This window comes from Molothrus aeneus, chromosome 13, assembly GCF_037042795.1.
Source record: "Molothrus aeneus isolate 106 chromosome 13, BPBGC_Maene_1.0, whole genome shotgun sequence".
In the NCBI taxonomy this organism is placed as follows: domain Eukaryota; kingdom Metazoa; phylum Chordata; class Aves; order Passeriformes; family Icteridae; genus Molothrus; species Molothrus aeneus.
In genome coordinates this window covers 9,729,882-9,746,665 of record NC_089658.1, presented here as the reverse complement: position 1 = coordinate 9,746,665, position 16,784 = coordinate 9,729,882, and the positions used below count along the sequence as shown (strand labels likewise).

At 42.0% G+C, this 16,784-nt stretch overlaps 1 protein-coding gene and 1 long non-coding RNA gene across 8 annotated transcripts; one reads left to right on the top strand and one right to left on the bottom strand.

The window, feature by feature from the left end:
- Positions 1–441: 441 nt before the first annotated feature.
- On the top strand, positions 442–11,203 carry LOC136562383 (uncharacterized). Its single transcript, XR_010784506.1, has 7 exons — positions 442–697; positions 2,472–2,618; positions 2,905–2,981; positions 4,267–4,424; positions 4,525–4,590; positions 6,328–6,513; positions 10,105–11,203. It is a non-coding gene; the product is annotated as an uncharacterized lncRNA (long non-coding RNA).
- CTXN2 (cortexin 2) lies at positions 3,077–8,573 on the bottom strand. 7 transcript variants are annotated; one of them, XM_066559168.1, is made up of 5 exons: positions 8,101–8,570; positions 5,534–5,744; positions 4,776–4,863; positions 4,251–4,377; positions 3,077–3,524 (listed from the first exon to the last, which is right to left on the bottom strand). In XM_066559168.1, the coding sequence occupies exon 5, from the start codon at positions 3,465–3,467 to the stop codon at positions 3,222–3,224; it is 246 nt and encodes an 81-aa protein (XP_066415265.1). In that variant the 5' UTR covers positions 3,468–3,524; positions 4,251–4,377; positions 4,776–4,863; positions 5,534–5,744; positions 8,101–8,570; the 3' UTR covers positions 3,077–3,221. The 7 variants fall into 7 exon arrangements, with proteins under 7 accessions (XP_066415265.1, XP_066415266.1, XP_066415268.1 ...); XM_066559169.1 differs by having other exon boundaries at positions 5,534–5,640; XM_066559171.1 differs by lacking the exon at positions 4,251–4,377 and having other exon boundaries at positions 8,101–8,573.
- Positions 11,204–16,784: the final 5,581 nt, after the last annotated feature.

Here is a 16,784-nt window from a genome sequence, read left to right as displayed (position 1 = left end):
TATAATTCAGGAGGAACCCAGCTTGTTCAAAACCAGAGCATGCTTGGACATTGAAACTTTGAAAGCATTTGTAAAAGCAGACAGTTTCACAAAAAAAATGTATCTTATAAACAAATATATGACCTGAAAATCTGGATAAATAAGCCCATTACAGACAGTTTTTTTAAAGTTCCATATTTTTGCAAGAGGTTGGACTAGATGAACCCCTAAGAATTTTTCAATTTAAATTTCTCAATGACTTGGCCCTTTGTCACAGAAAGATAAAATACAACATCAATATTTATAGCTTAGCACCATAAATTTTCTCTAAATCACATATCCAAATTATAATTTGAAGAGCTGATAATCAGATATCTTCTATCTTCAGTATGAGTTACAGCTAAAGTATATTTTCTTATTTCTTCCATCATTAATATAATTCTGCTGTCGCCTTTTTGCTAAGACACTACTTTGTCGCTCCTCATATTTATATATATATATATATGTTAGTTTTCCTGCTTAATATTGTATAAGCCTCACAGCAACATATTACATTTATTTAGTTTATTTTACTTCTACTGGTTTTGTATTATTATTGTTATTATTATTATTACACATTTATGATCATAGTATTCTGCTTCCTTCAGCCTTTTAAAGTTGCAAGGAAGTGTTTCATCTTCAGGCATGAAGGAGCAAAGACAAATCTTCTGTCATTGAGGTCAGTGAAACTATGTTTGTTTCCATCTCCGTGACTGAATGAAATCCTGATTCTCTGATGACAATGAAACGTTTGCTACCAAGTAAAATGATTCTGTCATTTCATTGTCTTATTTCCATATTATTGTTTTGCTAGGAAAAGTAAAATCTCTTACCTTTCTGCTGTTCTTGAAAATAATACTTAGCTTTTCACAATGTATTTCCAGAGATCTCTGAATTGTTATTTGCCATTAACTTTGTGTTTAGTTTTCCAGCATTATGCATATATAATCAAGTCTACCTTATTCAGGGTAATTTAACTTACCATTCAGTCCTGTGTTTTTAGGGAAGGACAATCTGCCTCTTTTATTCATGCATATAGTGTGACCCTCTCTTTGAGGCATTACAGACTCTACCTTATTGGCCAGATTTTTCTCCTGTTTAATATACTGAGTAGGGCATCCAATCCCTCTCTTTCAAAACATTTCTAGATGGTGATTTAGAAAGGCATTCTAGCTTGTTAACTTTTAACCAGCAAATGTACCTATCCATTACAATTACTGGGTTTATGGCATTGCGAAATTTCTGAGGGGGCCTGAAAATACTTTTGTTATCTCCATTTCCCTCCCTGCTATGCCTGATTCTGCACAGATCATACTCTGTCTATCTTTCAGTTCTGCATATATAGTCATACAGATAACAGGAGTTCAGGACAGGATCTGCTCAGTGCTTATGCAGAAGATTCAGTGAAGTCAGTGGGATCATTCTTTGGGGGGTCCTCTTGTCCTACATGTGGTTTTAAACCATTTACTTCTGACCCTATTTAAAGTTTTACTCTGTATGTTTAATAAGCCTTTGAAAAATTATGTTCTCTGTATTGTTTATGGGAAGACTAACTTCCTAGTCTTTTTGGAATGAAGAAAAGAGCAGGCAGGAAATTATGAGGCTTTGTGATTAGAAGGGAATTAGATAATTTGCTTCCAGCAATAGATTGGGTCAAGAACAAAAATAATAAGACAATATTGGGGTTCTTTGGATATGTTTGCAGTGTTTGCTGTGTAGTTTAGAGATAACTGAACTATATTTAACCCAGATAGCTTAAGTACCTTCAGCATTCTAACCTGACAGCCCAGAGCTCAGCTGTGCTGATTAGATGTACATAAAAAGAATGGCAGTGTCAGGTCTCTGCAGTGGATGATCCTATCCAGCAATAACAGATACATGAATCATTGTACTGATATCTACCTTGGATTTTATGGCTAAATTAACTAGGATAAATGCAATATACTGAATCTCTGATGGTCTGGAATTTTTTCTTGTGTATAATCTGACGCAGTTGAAAGCCCTTACATTCAAAAAATTGTTTATGTTTTGTAATTTAAATGGACCAGTGTAGATTAATATTGGCTGTTCATCTCTTGTATTTTTTTAGACAGGATATTAATGTCCTTCTCTGTACAATCGAGTATTTTATGTTCCAAATGGCACTTGAGTTCTGCTGTTCCACTGTCTGCCTCTGCCTAGTATATAGGGCAAAAGGAATAACATGTATTTTTCAGAATACAGGAAAAAGAAAACAACTGCTGTAACTGATCTCCTTGTCTTAGCTCCTCATTGCAAACAGATCTGTTTAGCAAAAGTGACAGTGCCTAAAATTCTAATGCCAGCCTTCTTAAAAACGGAATTGAATTTCTGTCAAGTACTGTCACACTTGCTAAACAGCTGTGTGTATGAGGGTGACCTTGAATATCCAGATTTGAATCTCTGCTTTTGCTCTTCCACTTCTGCTTTGATAGGATCTCCCACGACCAGTTCATCAGTGACAGTCCAGATCATACACTGGGCACAACTGCTGGAGCACAAACAGAACGACCAGCTGTGGAGAGAGCTGGACTGTACAGAGCTCTGGAACCCATCCTTCCTTGAGGGCTGGGTAAAAATGGGTAAGCAGCATGATTGTGTCTGCTTTGGCCTTGCCAGGCTGCTGTAATTACTGCTGGGGGCTGTTAACCAGACAGTTTAAGTTCCACTTTAAAGTGAATTGTAACCAAGTGGAATAAAAATATGGACACATACCTCATCTAAGCCACAACCATTTGTTGTCCTTCACTTTTATATCCTCAGTGTTTACAAGTACAGACACTGAGTTTCAGAAAGTTGTGTTGGATGAGGAGGGCAGGGTGCTACCACTTAAACATTCACCATTCATGAGCCTGTCTTTTTCTTCAGCTATCATGAGACACAGTAGACATGAGATCCTCCTCTGAAGAGCCAGATATCATCTGATCCTTAAAATACTGCCCATGGTAACTTTCTAGTGATTTTTTGTCTATTTGTTTGCTGTTAGACATTTTTTATCTACCATTCCACTGTTCATCAAATAAAAGCAACATGAAGTACCTTTTGAGTTTGCAACAAATATTTATTTAACAAAATGGATGCCACCAACATATCTCCAAAATGCAGGTATGTATAACAAATGTAACAGCAGTTGGTTTCCAAAATGAAATCAACATCAAATTTAAGGCAGGATATTCTGTGAGTTTTCATGCAAGAGCATATTCAAATGTTCCTTTTTCCAACCCCTCAACTTCATCTTCCCATGTGGAAGAAGGCATACTGCTGTAGGGGTCTAGCAAGATTTTGAAGCATCTGATAATTAGAAGTCCCAAGAAAACACACAAAATCCCCACAAAGGCAAAGCCAGTTTTTTGTTCTAAAGTCAGAGGGAAGGCAGACATTTCGTTGACACTCATACTGGCTGAAGTGTTGCTGCAGTAATTACTGCTCATCCTTGGCCATCACATCCTGGTGGCTCTGTGGGATTTTCACCTCTATTGCTTCTTTGCCTGCATAGAAACATCAAATCAGTGTGGTTAGCTCTAAATGGGGTGCATGTATCTGAGCTGTAACATATGAACATTTGAAAATGAAAACCAGCTTGGATTTTAGAAGTGTCCTGTTGGTTTTTTTTATGTTTAAATTAATGTGATAAAATTGCAGCTATTAGCCTCTACACACTATTCACTTACTGGCCTCTGTTTTGAGACAGCAGACTCACAATTTCCTGCTTTCTGTCTCCTCAAAACAGAAATTTCAGTTGTTGCAAACAGCATTTTATCAGACTGGGCACAAGTCTACAGATTGTGATTTGGCAATACTCTCTAAGGTCTCCACATGCAGAAACCTGGTATGTTTCCTGAAATGGCTTTACATCTCTGTGCTTAAACTACTTAAACTTGCATTGACCTCAAAGGCAATTTCAGCTAAATAATGTGGATTTTACTCATTTGATTTAGCTCAGAGTCTATGTAAATAGATCCAACTTGTGAAATAAAAGACTGTGTGTGCAATTTTACTGAAGTCTTGGGCTCCAGTTTCAGAAAAAAAATGCTGGGTGTATTTTGAGCTTGTAAGAAAGTGAGCAGATTGCTAAAATCCCTTCACCTTTCTCTATACACGTCCATTCTTGTGTATGAGCAAAGACTGGTGGAAGAAGAGATAACAGAATTAAATTCCCTTCCCCTAAATCTTGCTCTCATTTGTTTCTTCTCCTTGGTCTTCCCCATACATACCCTGCCATTTTCACAGGCACAGTAAACAGGAGGTGTGCCCGTGCTCCTCGGGGGCTGACCCTGAGATGTGTCCTCGGGAAGCAGGATGCTCAAGCAACTCCACCCCACTGCTGCTACCAGGAGAGCTCTGCAAGTTTCCAGAAAGGAGAAACTTCCTCTATTTGTCTTTTTAAGGTGATTTTACCTATAGATTTTAGTTGGGGGTGGGGATCATTTGCTTTATTTCAGGTTTTCCATCAGATATTGCAATCACATCTTTCTTTTGTATCTATAGACAGTGGGAGAATTGGAAGGCTGGGACATCAAAAGTGCCAAAGGACAAAGACATTTTTATTCTAAGGTTAGAACTTGAGGTTTTCTGGCTCTTGCAAACACCTATTTAACGAATGTGCCTCAGGGGAAACTCTTTTTATTAACAATTCAACCTCTTTTTCCCCAGGGAATTGCCAGTATCCATTTATTTCTTGGCAGAGTAATTAGGCCACTCAGAGCTCTGTGCTGCCATGGCTACACTGCTTCAGGTACCTGCACCGCTCAGCCAGGTTAAAGGGAGTTCCAGTATCTGTGCTCTGTACTGCAGCCATGGCTGAGAGGAGCCATACTCTGAGTCAGCCTACAAGGGAAAACAACAGAAAAAGTAAAAATAACTTTTGGTATTCCTGAGCAGACAGAAATGGACAGAACTTTTATCTTGTTTGGTATCTCCTTTCTCACTTCAAAATTTGTGGGTTTTTGACTGTTATCCTAAAGAAAAAAAAAATTAGAACAAAGAGCAAAAGGGCAAAACACAAGTATGTCTTTTTTTTGCAATAAAGCTCAGTATAGTGGATACTAAATTTTTCCTGTTAGTCTTTACACATTTACCAGAGCATAACAATCAATGTTCTGTTTATTCTAAAGCCCTTTGTATGAGATCTTTCCTTGTTTTGAATTTATTCTGTTCTTTGAGTCATGCCGTTTTAATTCCTGTTAAGCTGGAAGAAAGATCCAGATACAACCTATAGGAATTAGAAATAATGTCAACAACCAATATTTATTTTCTGAAAATACATCATAGGTAAAGTCCACTGCTATATGGATTTTCATTGGGCATACTTCCAATTTTTCTATTAAGTTTGACCTTCAGCAGGAAAAAAAATTTACAGAAAGTTCAATATCACAAATTTATGTTAGAAGTCAGTTGATTTAAGCAAAAGCCAGTCAAGGAAAAAAATTACTTTCCAGAAGTTCTAGGATATTGGGTTATAAAAATTAAAAACAAGGCTTATACAGGAAAATTATACCTGGTCACTAGCTGGAAAAGCCAGACCCAAAAATCCCAGTTGCTGTCTTGAAAGATGTTGAGAAGAACATCAGGGGTAGGCTGGCCATGGAGAACCCTGAATTTGAGCTGAGTCCAGACAAATAGGTTTGTGTTTGACATAATATTTCTTCACCACAAAGTAATTTTCCAAGAATATGACTTCCAGTCCTAGTAATTTTGCAGCTTACACACTGGAATTAGATGAGATTTGTTTGTACATTATGTGCTTGTCAGGAGACATTATGGGACAAATCTCTGTGCAAAGCTTGATTGATGCTGAAATGGGGAGAAATTGATATCTTAGTCTTATTTAACAATAGTTTGCCTGAAAAAGCTGCATGAGAAAACTGTGTATTTTGCCTGGGGGGGATTGGTTCTGGGAAACTCTAATATGCAGCTTTGTGTTCTTCTGTTCCTTGTCCTGAATTTCAGAACTGTAATTGAAGCCCTAAAGTTCACAGGAAATTTTGTTCAAATTATTTATCCCCAAACCTGTGGTACCTTGAGTACCTTTTATTGCTTTCACATTTCAGTGCTGCACACAGGTTAGATGTCCTCTCCCAGTTAGTCAGATACCTTTTCATTTGCTGCAGTGTATCTGTCAAAGTCCTGAGTCAGAAAACTCTGAATGCTAACTAAGCTGGCCTGGATCCCAAAATCCTCCAAGATAGCCTTTAGGACAGCATCATGGGGACAGGCATTGTATCATTTATAATCTGCAGAGCCATTTTGTGGGGGCTAGCCCTAGACAGAGCTTGATCTTTTTTTTTACAGGTGAGGATTCTTCTCCTCCTTTGATTCATTACCCATATAGACACTGGCAAAGAGAAAGGCTCCTTAACATCCTGCTGTGAAATAAGAGGCCGCTGGAAGTCCTTCTGAGGCCAGAAGAAACAATCAGAATCCTCAAGAAAATAGGAATGAGGAAAACAGCTTAATACTGAGCTAAGAAAAACAGAGGTATGAGCTGGGGCTGCTGGCTGCACCTATGGGGGCATGAAAGGGAACACCATGGGCACTAGGTATTGTGAGGCAGCTGGAAGGAAGAGGATGAAATTCTTATGCTCTAGCAGAATCACCAGCCCAACTCTGCCAGTGTTTGGTGGGGAGAACCCAGCCCCAGCTATTTGGTGGTTTGGGGTGACAGGGTGTCATTTTTTTTGGACCTAGTCTTTGCTCTCAGGTTTACAGAGAGACTTAAGAAGATCAAGAAAATAACCAGGATAATCTTCCTGGGTTTCTGGGTTTCAGTCCTTCTCTCACAGAACCCCTTACAGGATTTTTTTCTAGTGGCTCAGTACTCAGGAAACTGGTATCTTTACAGGATCTTAAGCTGGGAGCATTCATCCTCTTGGCATGACTCAGGTGCCTAAAAACTCACTTCCTAAATGACAGTTTGGAACAAAATTGACCACATTAGTGGCCATCTGTTCTCTTCTTGGATGTCTACAGCCCAACTGCTGGTTCATGGATGTGGTTATTCTGAAAGTACTTTGAATAGCTTCAGTCCTGAGCTTGTGCTTGAATAACAGCAAACCTAACTTGGAAAGGGACATATAAACAGGCATTCTCTGGGAGCTTTGGAAGCACCTCATTTGCCCTTAACTACCTATTCAGGGAAACAAAACTGTGTTCCAGAAATGCTTTTAAAGAAATTTGTCATAGAAGGTGGTAAGAAGATTAACAATGGAGAAGTTCTATAAAATAGACTAGAAATAGAAATCAGCATGAATATAGAATTCTCTGAAGAGTCTGAGCTACCTGAGTTAATAACACATGTCCAGAAATGCTGCAAAAGGAGCACTGTGACCACACAGCTGACTTGTTGTACTCATGTGCTCACTGCATGCCTGTATTCTCTAAATTGCAGGGGAGAGCACTGTATCTTCAGGGTATGGGTTCTGAGACATTCAGGGAGGTGAAGGTAGGAAGGCCAGGACATGGATGCTCAGCAAATGAAGGCATGGCTTACAGCTCTGCAAAGAGAGCCCCACACAGTGTTTTTGCAGCATGTCTGGGTGCAAGCAACACTTTTCCACATAAACAGCATTCCCCTGCAAAGAAGCAGCAGCCGAGCTGTGACACTTCCAGCCTTCTGACAGGGAATGAATTGCCAAAATAAGATTTTATCTGTAGCAATATATGAGCCTGGAGTCTTCATTGGATGAGAGCTTCTGTGCTGTGAATTCATATACGTGGTCTAGATTTGAGTAATATAGAGATGCAGGAAAATGAAACGTTTACTAGCATCATCCTTAACTTGGGAATGTGGAAAAGTGTTGCCTGCTTCCCAGGGGATGGAGGCTGAGACAGACCGAGCACCTGCAAAGCAATTGTTGCTGTACGATGGATGGCGCGCCCAGTCTTAGCTTTCACCGGCCCCGCTGCCCCGAGGAAGGCAGATTTCGGCGCTTACCCTGCCCTGCTCCCCCCGCCGCCTCCCTCCGTCCCTCCCTGCCCCGCCGGAGTGCGGCCGGGCCGGGCGGCACCGCAAGGTCAGCCCCGCGCCCCGCCCGCCGGCCCCGCCGCGCCGCCCGCGCTACGAACCCTTGTCCTGCGCGCCCGCGCTGCCCATGGTGGCGGAGCGCGGAGCCGTCCGCGCCTCCGGCCCGCCGCGCCGGCCGTGCAAAGTCCAGGCTGGAGTCCCGGGCGGCGGGGGCAGCTCGCCCGGGCTCCCCTCGCCGCCCGGCGATGCGACCCCGCCGGGAGATGCTCAAACCGCCCTAATTAAAAAATTAAACACGGCCGCTGCTGCTACCGCCTCCTCCTCCACCTCTTCGCCCGCCCCTTTCCATCGCTATTCAGCCGCGCTCCTCTCCAGCCCCGCTTTTCACGGATTAAACCCAGGAGCGTGGAAACTTCCTGCAAAACACTACGTGCGGTGCATCGGTAAGGGCCGGGCCGGGGCCGCTGCGGAGCGCGGCGGGAGCAGCCCTCCCTCCGCCGCTCCGTTACCGCTGCCCAGGCCGGGCACCGGGGCCTCGAAGGCAGGGTGGTCTCTGCAGTGATGGAGAACGGGGCTGCGGTACCCGCAGGAGGGGCTGCATCCCTCCCGGGCCCCGGCGCCGCCGAGAGGCGCAGCCCCGCCGCCAGCGCCGAGCGGGACCTGTGGAGCCGCGCTGGGCGCGGCGGGGCCGCTGCTCGCCGTGGAACAGCGGGCAGGGTTTCACACGCTCGTCTGAGTGCGGCGTGCTGAGCTGAAAGCCTCTTAGGCTGTGCCCGCAGTGTGGCCTCGGGTCCTCCCAGCAGCTCTAATAGTAATAACTATTAAAGCGTAGAGCTCGCTTATATCCTTTCATTAGCCGCACTTAGCTGACGATGGTTGTATATTAGAGAGGTTTCTATTTACCACAACAGCAGGTGTTTAAGTTGGATTAGGAAAGAGGAGTCATTTTTCCCAAAGCTGGATCGGTATATATTGCATTAATAAATCACAAATTTGTTTCAAATGATAGTGACGCCATATGTGTAAATCACCAGGGTGAATACGCCCCTGCAGGGATGCACGTGGGTCAGTGGAACAGGACTGTATCACACTGTCATGCATCATGAGACTTATGGGACTGCTGTAGACCTACTAACAGATTTTGTTCTATGGAAAATAATTTTAAAACTCCTCATGTTGCTACATGCAATAACACTATGATAGGTTAAGCCTTCTTCTTGAAATGATCTGGGGAAAAAAAGGGTTTTGCCTTGCCTGCCATTTTAATGCCCAATTCCTCTGCTGTGGCTGCAGTGAACTTCCAAGCACTGAGTCAAAATACAGCTTTCTCCTGCTGTTAAAACTAATGGTTAAATTGATAGTTAACTATGTACTTGCTAATGGTTATTGGTTTGATTTTCTAATGCTGCATGATTAGTCATGTGATAAACAATGTCTGTAAATCAAGCTAATTTTTGAAGTGCCTCTCATATTTAAAGATCCATGAAGACTTTATAAATAGATAGTTTTAAATAGTATAAGATTGTGCGTTCAGAATATGTATATAGGGCCCCTACTGTTCCTAAGGAGCTCTAGTTTTCTTTTTTAGCCATGTCCCTGATTTGCTTGGGGGCCCCATGAAGGTCTCTCACTAGACTGAAAGCTGTAGTTTGAAATTTTGGGAGGAGCAAATAGAAGATCTCAGAATTTCAGAGTGCCTCCTCAACCTAGCATAATTTAGGGAGAGTGACAGAAATCCAGGGATTCCTAATAATTGCTGAGCTTTGCTATATTTGGAGAACCTTACTGGAGAAATGACTTGGGGAGTAGCCAGGACCACTCTGCTGTGGCTGGGAGTGAGGGACAGCATTGACAATAGAAACACATTCTGAGGGGGTGCTTCTTGCCTCTTCTGCCAGAATTTAGGCATGGATGCTGGGCCTTTCACTATCATTTTCCCGAAAAAGGCTTACTTGTGGGATATTACTTCTTATAGATACATTATCCTGTTGTCTTGTTATTCTTAGAGGATTGAACGTAAAGAATTTTTTTTTTAACACTGAAATAATTGTCCCTCTTGTACTCTGGCTTGGCAGAAGTTGCTGAAATTGTGTGTTTATTTCTAGGAATCTGACACTCATGTTCTATTCTGAAGACTTCTGACTTTATATATTGAAGATCCACTTTGGAATTGAAACTGGAAAAGAAACTGGCAGCCAACAATAGGGAATGAGTCTCCTTCATCTACCGGTTGTCAGCAGACAAGTAGCACTGTTTTTCTGTTCAAGATGGTATATTTTAAAATGGAAAAGTGATGGAATAACAATCTTTTTCTACATTTAATTTCTTTTTCACTTGAAATTTGCAAGTTTTTCTTTTGCATGGGAGAAGTAATTTTTTTGGTAAGGCAAATGGTAGCAGTGTATGTGAATCATCTGGATATATGGATAAAGGGAGCGTTCCCTACACTTTGCTTTCAATTTCTTTATCAGGATCCATCTTTTTTTTGTTCAACTGACAGTTACTATCACTTTCATCTGACTTCAATCATATTTGCTGTTGATTTGATCCTTATTTAGGGAGTGCTGTGTTTCCTCAAAGGAGAGCCCTTGATCACAAATAGAGATTTTATAATGATCTAGTAATTTGTTATGTTGACTTGGCAAATTCAACTGGCCTAATTTAAGGTTGGGCAAGACACTTAAAGCCGAGTGGGTGCCAGTGAGTGAAAGGCAACGTGGAAGTCTTAGAGCTATTAGTGGTCAATACTTTTAAAGTTTAAGGATCACTTGAGTGGTGTAGGTGTCAAGAAAATGTAACTGTTTTGAGGGATAACTGACTCCCTTGTAACTTGCTTTTCAGATTAGCTTTAAACAGCTCTTTGCATGTTCCTTTGCAAGCAAACTCCCCCTTCAATTGCTAGAAATTTTAAATGGGCTGAAGTGGGTAGAGTCAGGGAAGAATATTGTGCACAGAAGAAACAGATCAAGCTGAAACTCCTCTTCCAAGCAAATTTAAGCAAGTTTTTTGAGAATATGCATAATCAGGAAGCAATAGTATATAGGGGAGATAAAAGCAGTAATAGAGGTGCACAGCAAAAGCAGGTGGATTATATATTAATTTATGTATTGATCACAGTTGCAACTTGGAATTATTTAATGTAATTTAATTCAAGGTATTTAGCATTTTTAAAAGAATAAATATCTATTCTACCATGGGTTTTTACATAGTCTTAAAGCATCTGAATCTCTATCTGTACTTGTTCAAAGGCTGTGCTTTTACTAGACTCTGACTTTACCAGCAGCATAGAGTCTGCAGCCCTGTGGGTCTGTAGGGCACTGCTTTGGTGACTGCTGAGAATGGGGCTGAAAAACAAGTCCTACAGAGCAGTCTCCCCATGTTAAACATCTGACTAGGTCCACTCTTCAATTAGGAAAAGTGTAGGGATTCGGAAGAAGGTTGAAAATCACCCCATTTGAGTCCAATCAGTGCTAGTGTTGGGGAAGGTGGAAGAGTGCACGAATACAGTGAAAACCAACAGTGCCACCTTGTGTGGGTGGGACGGGAGAGTTCGTCCATGAGGAGGCAAATGGCCCCCGGTGCATCTCCAGCTCTTCCAGCCCGGCCCTGGGGCGAGCCAGCTGGGACAGGGCAAAGGGAAGGGTGAGTTCCCTTCAGACCTGCAGCAGGGAGGTGTTTGCTGCCTCACTTGAAAGGCAGAGGTGGTGGGTATGTTCGGGGCACTCAGCCTGACAGTGGAAGAAGGACCAAAAAAAAAGCAGGTTGCTCAGTTTTTTCTTTCATAATTCAGCAGCTAGAGTAATGTCTGGGGGAAGAGGGGTAATGTGAGTTGTTTCCATGTAGGAACAGTAAAAGTGCTACCAAAATCTAGTCTTATGCAGCCTTTTAGGGATAAAAAATGGGTGATTAAGATTCAGACTCAAGCTGTGGTCAAGGGTTGCACAACCCTGAAAAATTTTTTTATGAGACTTAGGGAGATGTAAGCCTGCCATGGGGGACAAAGAAGTTAGGTCCCTGCAGATCAAGTAGGGCAGGTCTCCTGTGTGACTGATACCATGTTGTTTCTCAGCCCAGAAAGTTAATGCTTAAATGCAAAGAGAGCCTTTGGGGAAAATAGTATTTGCTTTACTATAGGTCCACTATAAGTATGTAAAAGAGGGTGCCAGTTGCAGAGTAGGGTTAATTTTATTTTTTTTTAGCACAAAGTAAAGCAGTGTAGGTTGGGTGCAGCCTTAGGCAGTGCAGACTGGTCTGGAAATACTTGTGTCTGTGCAAAGAGGAATCTTTAGATAAGGTATGAAAGTAAAAAATATTTACAAAGCAAATATATTGCTAAAGGAACCCTTCTCCAGCTGTACTTGGGGCTTCCTGGAGAAGGGACAGGGTCTAAAAAATGCTAGGCGCATTTAGGTACCATGGCAAACAAAAGAAGAAAAATTATGTGTGACATATCCACCATGCAGGTTGCTCTGCTCTCTCTCATATAGGTGAGAACTGAAAACAGTAATTTACAAGAAAAAAGTCAAATGGATTTAAAAGCTATGAGGCTCAAAGTTCCCATTTTATGAAGTTCTGTACAAACTGACTTTCAGGAACATAGAGTTTTTTCACAAGTTCCACCTGATAAAAGTATTGATGAACTGCTTTTGATCATGATTTATCCAGAAACAAAATCCAGAAAATTTAGAAACAAAATTTAAAAAAAATGAGATAAACAAAAAATGAATTAAAGTGGTCCTTTCTAAAAGGATGATGATACATATTACACATATTTGTTCATTAGCATATTGGATGCTATGCCTTGTTTGTTACTGAGGACTTGAGACTTGAATTTAGTGGAGAGTTACTGTTTTGAAAAGAATGCTGATACTTAAAATACACATAATTATTTTACCTCAGTAACTACTTGTAAAAGACACTTTCAATAGTAGTTCATTTACAGTTGCTTATATTTACATATATATGCAAGAACATGAACAATATTCCATTTTCCTCAACTTTGTGTGTAAATTAGTGTTGTCAACTCTGTGCTTGCCAAGACTGTGCAGCCATTATGCCATACACCCTACCTATAACTGTGAAACACTATGTTAGGGAATGGTAAGAGGAATTTGTTAAGACAGGAGATTCAGAACACTTGTAGCAGTGTTATACTAAATGAAGGATACCCTTTTAATAGGAACATCTTTCAGAAATCTTGTCTGTCTTCTCTAAGAACATGAACAGAGGCAGAAGAGATGTTGGAAGCCGGTATATCAAATGATAATTTAAAAATATTCTCAGGAGGGACCAGTAGTGTCTAACAAAGGAGACTTTCTCAGCACAGGAAATGGCATGGAAAGACAATGGTTTCCTTTTTTTCACTTAACTATGGTAAGTAGATTTAAAAAAATAATAATTATTTCAATCATTTTATACTCGAGTTTTCCTAGGGAAAACTTAAATATTTTTCAACACAGTTTTGTAGACCAAAGAAATTCTGGTCTACAAAATTTTAATTCCAGTTCACCCCTGTCAGGTCCCTAACAGCTCTTTGTGGCATTACTCTCCCATTTTTATGATTGTTCTTTGAAGACAAAATCACTCAGAAATACTGAGTGATTGTGTGTGAGACTTGTAGAATAGGAGGCAGGACTCCCATAAAATCCTGACACAGGCAACTGAGCTGAGCAGAATGCTCTAAATTGGAGTTGTGGTGTGAGGGAGACAGGGCAAAGCCACCATAACTCCTCCAGGCTTTTAGCCACACTTTGTCCCAGTGCAGCCTTAATACAGAACACCTCTTCATCTTGGGATGTGTATGGATTGTGCAGTTCCCAGTATTTACTGCAAAACCCATTGTGTGACAGCAGTCTGGTACAACACTGGTACAAAACTGTGCACACCGGGCTGTGCTGGGTCAATCTTGGCTGGCCAACAAGTGCCCACCAAGTTTCTCTAGCACTCTTCAGCAGGATGGGGTGGGAGAAAACAAGATGGAAAAAACTCATGGATCAACATAAAGGCAGTTGAATAAAGCAAAGACTGCCCATGGAAACCAAGGAAAACAGATTTACTCTCTGTTTCCCTTTAGCAGGCAAGGTCCAGCCACTTCCTGGGAAGCAGTACACACAGCAGTTGCTCTGCAGGACAAATGTCATAACAAATGCCTTCTGTCCCCACCATTTCATCTCCTTTTTCTTGGCTTTTGTTGCTGTGCAGATGTCATACGGTGTGGAATATCCCTTTGGATAGTTTGGGTCAGCTGTCCTGGCTATGTCCTGTCCAAAGATCTTGCCCACCCTCAGCCCACTGGTGAGAGGGGAATGTTGGAGACACAGCTGTGATACTGTCCCAGCAAACCAACGTGTTATCAACTCCTTTCCAGACCACAGCACTGAGGGCTGCTCTGGGGAAAACTGACTTCACCTCAGCCAGACCCATGGGCCCAAAAGGCATACAAATGTGGGGAGGCAGCAATTGAAACAGCAGTAGATTATTCAGAACAAGTGGGCAAACTGTGTGTTAGAAACTGAGGAACTCCTGTTATATCCACAGGCCCATCAGCACAGGAATTCAGTGTCAGCTCCTTGGTGCCATAATGCTGCTTTAGGGAGTGGAGGATTCCAACACTTGAGATGCTCTGTGCAAAGCACAATCAAACAGAGGGTCTGGTAACCTGAACATGGGAATTACTCCCCTTCATCCCAAAGAAGCAAGAGCTGTAAAATGTAATGACAGCAATATCAAGTAAACATTAACTATTCCAGCAGTGATCATTATCGCAAATACCAAGATATTTATCTAATTATGGTTAATATGTGAACAGAATTACATCTCTTATCAGACCTCTGGACATGCCTTTCTGCCTTCATCTGGAATGGAGGTAACTGGGTGTTTTGCAGCAGCTTTGAGTGCTTCCTCCAAAATCTCACATGTTACCAACAGCTGCTATGACAGTCATGAGGATAGACAAGAGAGTCCCAGCAGCTCATAAGGAGTCTACTTCCAAAAGCCACATTATCCAAAAGCCACCAATCTAAATTCATTGCAGAAGAGTCAATGGCTTTCCTTATAGAATAGATATTTATATAATATTTGGTTACCCCTTTAGAAATGCTTTTGTACTTGTGGTTAGTAAAATGATTAAACTTAGTCCAAATGATAAATGCTTTTTTTCTTCTTTTAAAAATATTGCTTATTAGAGAGTGTCCAAAGGAGGCAGCAAAGATGGTGGAGTGTCTGGAGGCCTCATGAGGAGTGACTGAGGTCACTTGGTGAGCCTGGAGGAGACAGAGGGGAGACCTCACTGGGATCTTCAACATTGTCACAAGGGCAAGCAAAAGTACAGCTGCTGATCCTCTTCTCTCTGGTGAGCAGTGACAGGACCTGAGGAAACAACACAAAGCTGAGTCAGGACTGGTTTAGGTTAGATCAGGAGAAGGTTTTTCCCCCTGAGGTGGTTGAGCACTGGAACAGCCTCCCTGGGGAAGTGGTCACAGCACCAAGCCTGAGAGAGTTCCAGAGGTGTTTGGACAATGCTCTTGGGCACATGGTGTGACTCTTGGGGTGTTTTGTGCAGGGCCAGGAGTTGGACTGGATGATCCTGATAAGTCCCTTCCAACTCAGCATATTCTATGATTCTGTATTTGGTCTGAGCTGTCTCAACACAGGTTAAGGGTTGATTTTGTGTCCAAATCTTTCAGAATTCGGGAACCTTCAGCTCACGATGAATGTGGGGATCTTATTAATGTAGAAGGGTATTGAAATGTTTGGAAAAAGACCATACAAGATATTTTTAATCGGAAATGGTGTGGCCAGCAGACTAGAGCAATCATCCCCCTCTACTCATGCTGGTGAGTTTGTACAATGAATCCTGTGTTCAGTTTTGGACCCTTCACAGCAAGAAGGACATTGAGGTGCGGAAGTAAATCCAGAGAAGGGCAGCTGATCAAGGGCCTGGAGTATCATAGCATGGGTCCCTACCAGGTAATAATTAGCATTGACTCCATGGTTCCAGAAGGCTGATCAATTGCTTTATTATACTATACTAAGAAACTCATCCCCCCACAGACAATCTAATACAGACAGAGCAGATTGGTCAATTGAATCCAAACACCATCACCAGTGGCCAATTAAGAAATCACCCTTTGGTAAACAAATCTCCATAACACATTCCACATGTTCACAACAGGTACAGCAAGTGAAGATAAGAATTGTTTATCATTCTTTTCTCTGATCTTCTCAGAGCCTTCCCCAAAACAATGCCTGGGAAAATTCTGCCTGCTGCTCTCTGTGGAGAGAACTGCAGCCACATGTGGAGCCTAAGTCTTGTAAGGAGCATCTGAGGGAGTGTTCAGCCTGGAGAAAAGGAGGCTCAGGAGAGACATTATCGCTTCCGACTGCCTGAAAGGAGGATGTAGCCAGGTGGGACTTGGTTTCTTCTTCCATGAAACAAGTGATAGGGTGATAGGAAATGGCGTGAACTTGCACCAGAGGAGGTTTAAGTTGGATATTCGGAAAAATTTGTTAATGGAACGGGTTGTCCATCACTGGCACAGGCTGCACGGGGAAGTGGTGGAGTCACAATTGCAGGAAGGATCCCCCACTTGGGGACTTGGCTTAGTGGCGTACTTAGCAGTGCTGTATTAAAGGGTACACTTGAAGATCTCGGTCTTTCCCCACCGAGTTGTTTCTGCGATTTTGTGATTCAGTGCCTCAGCGAGGGCGGCTGTTGTGAGGGGCAGGGCCGGCCGTGCCCGACCCCGCGTCGCCATGGCAACGCACAAAGCCTCGGCGCGCGTGC

What these genes read in the sequence shown, in the direction of transcription:
- CTXN2 (XM_066559171.1), bottom strand. Translation starts at nt 3,467, where the DNA reads ATGAGCAGTAATTACTGCAGCAACACTTCAGCCAGTATGAGTGTCAAC.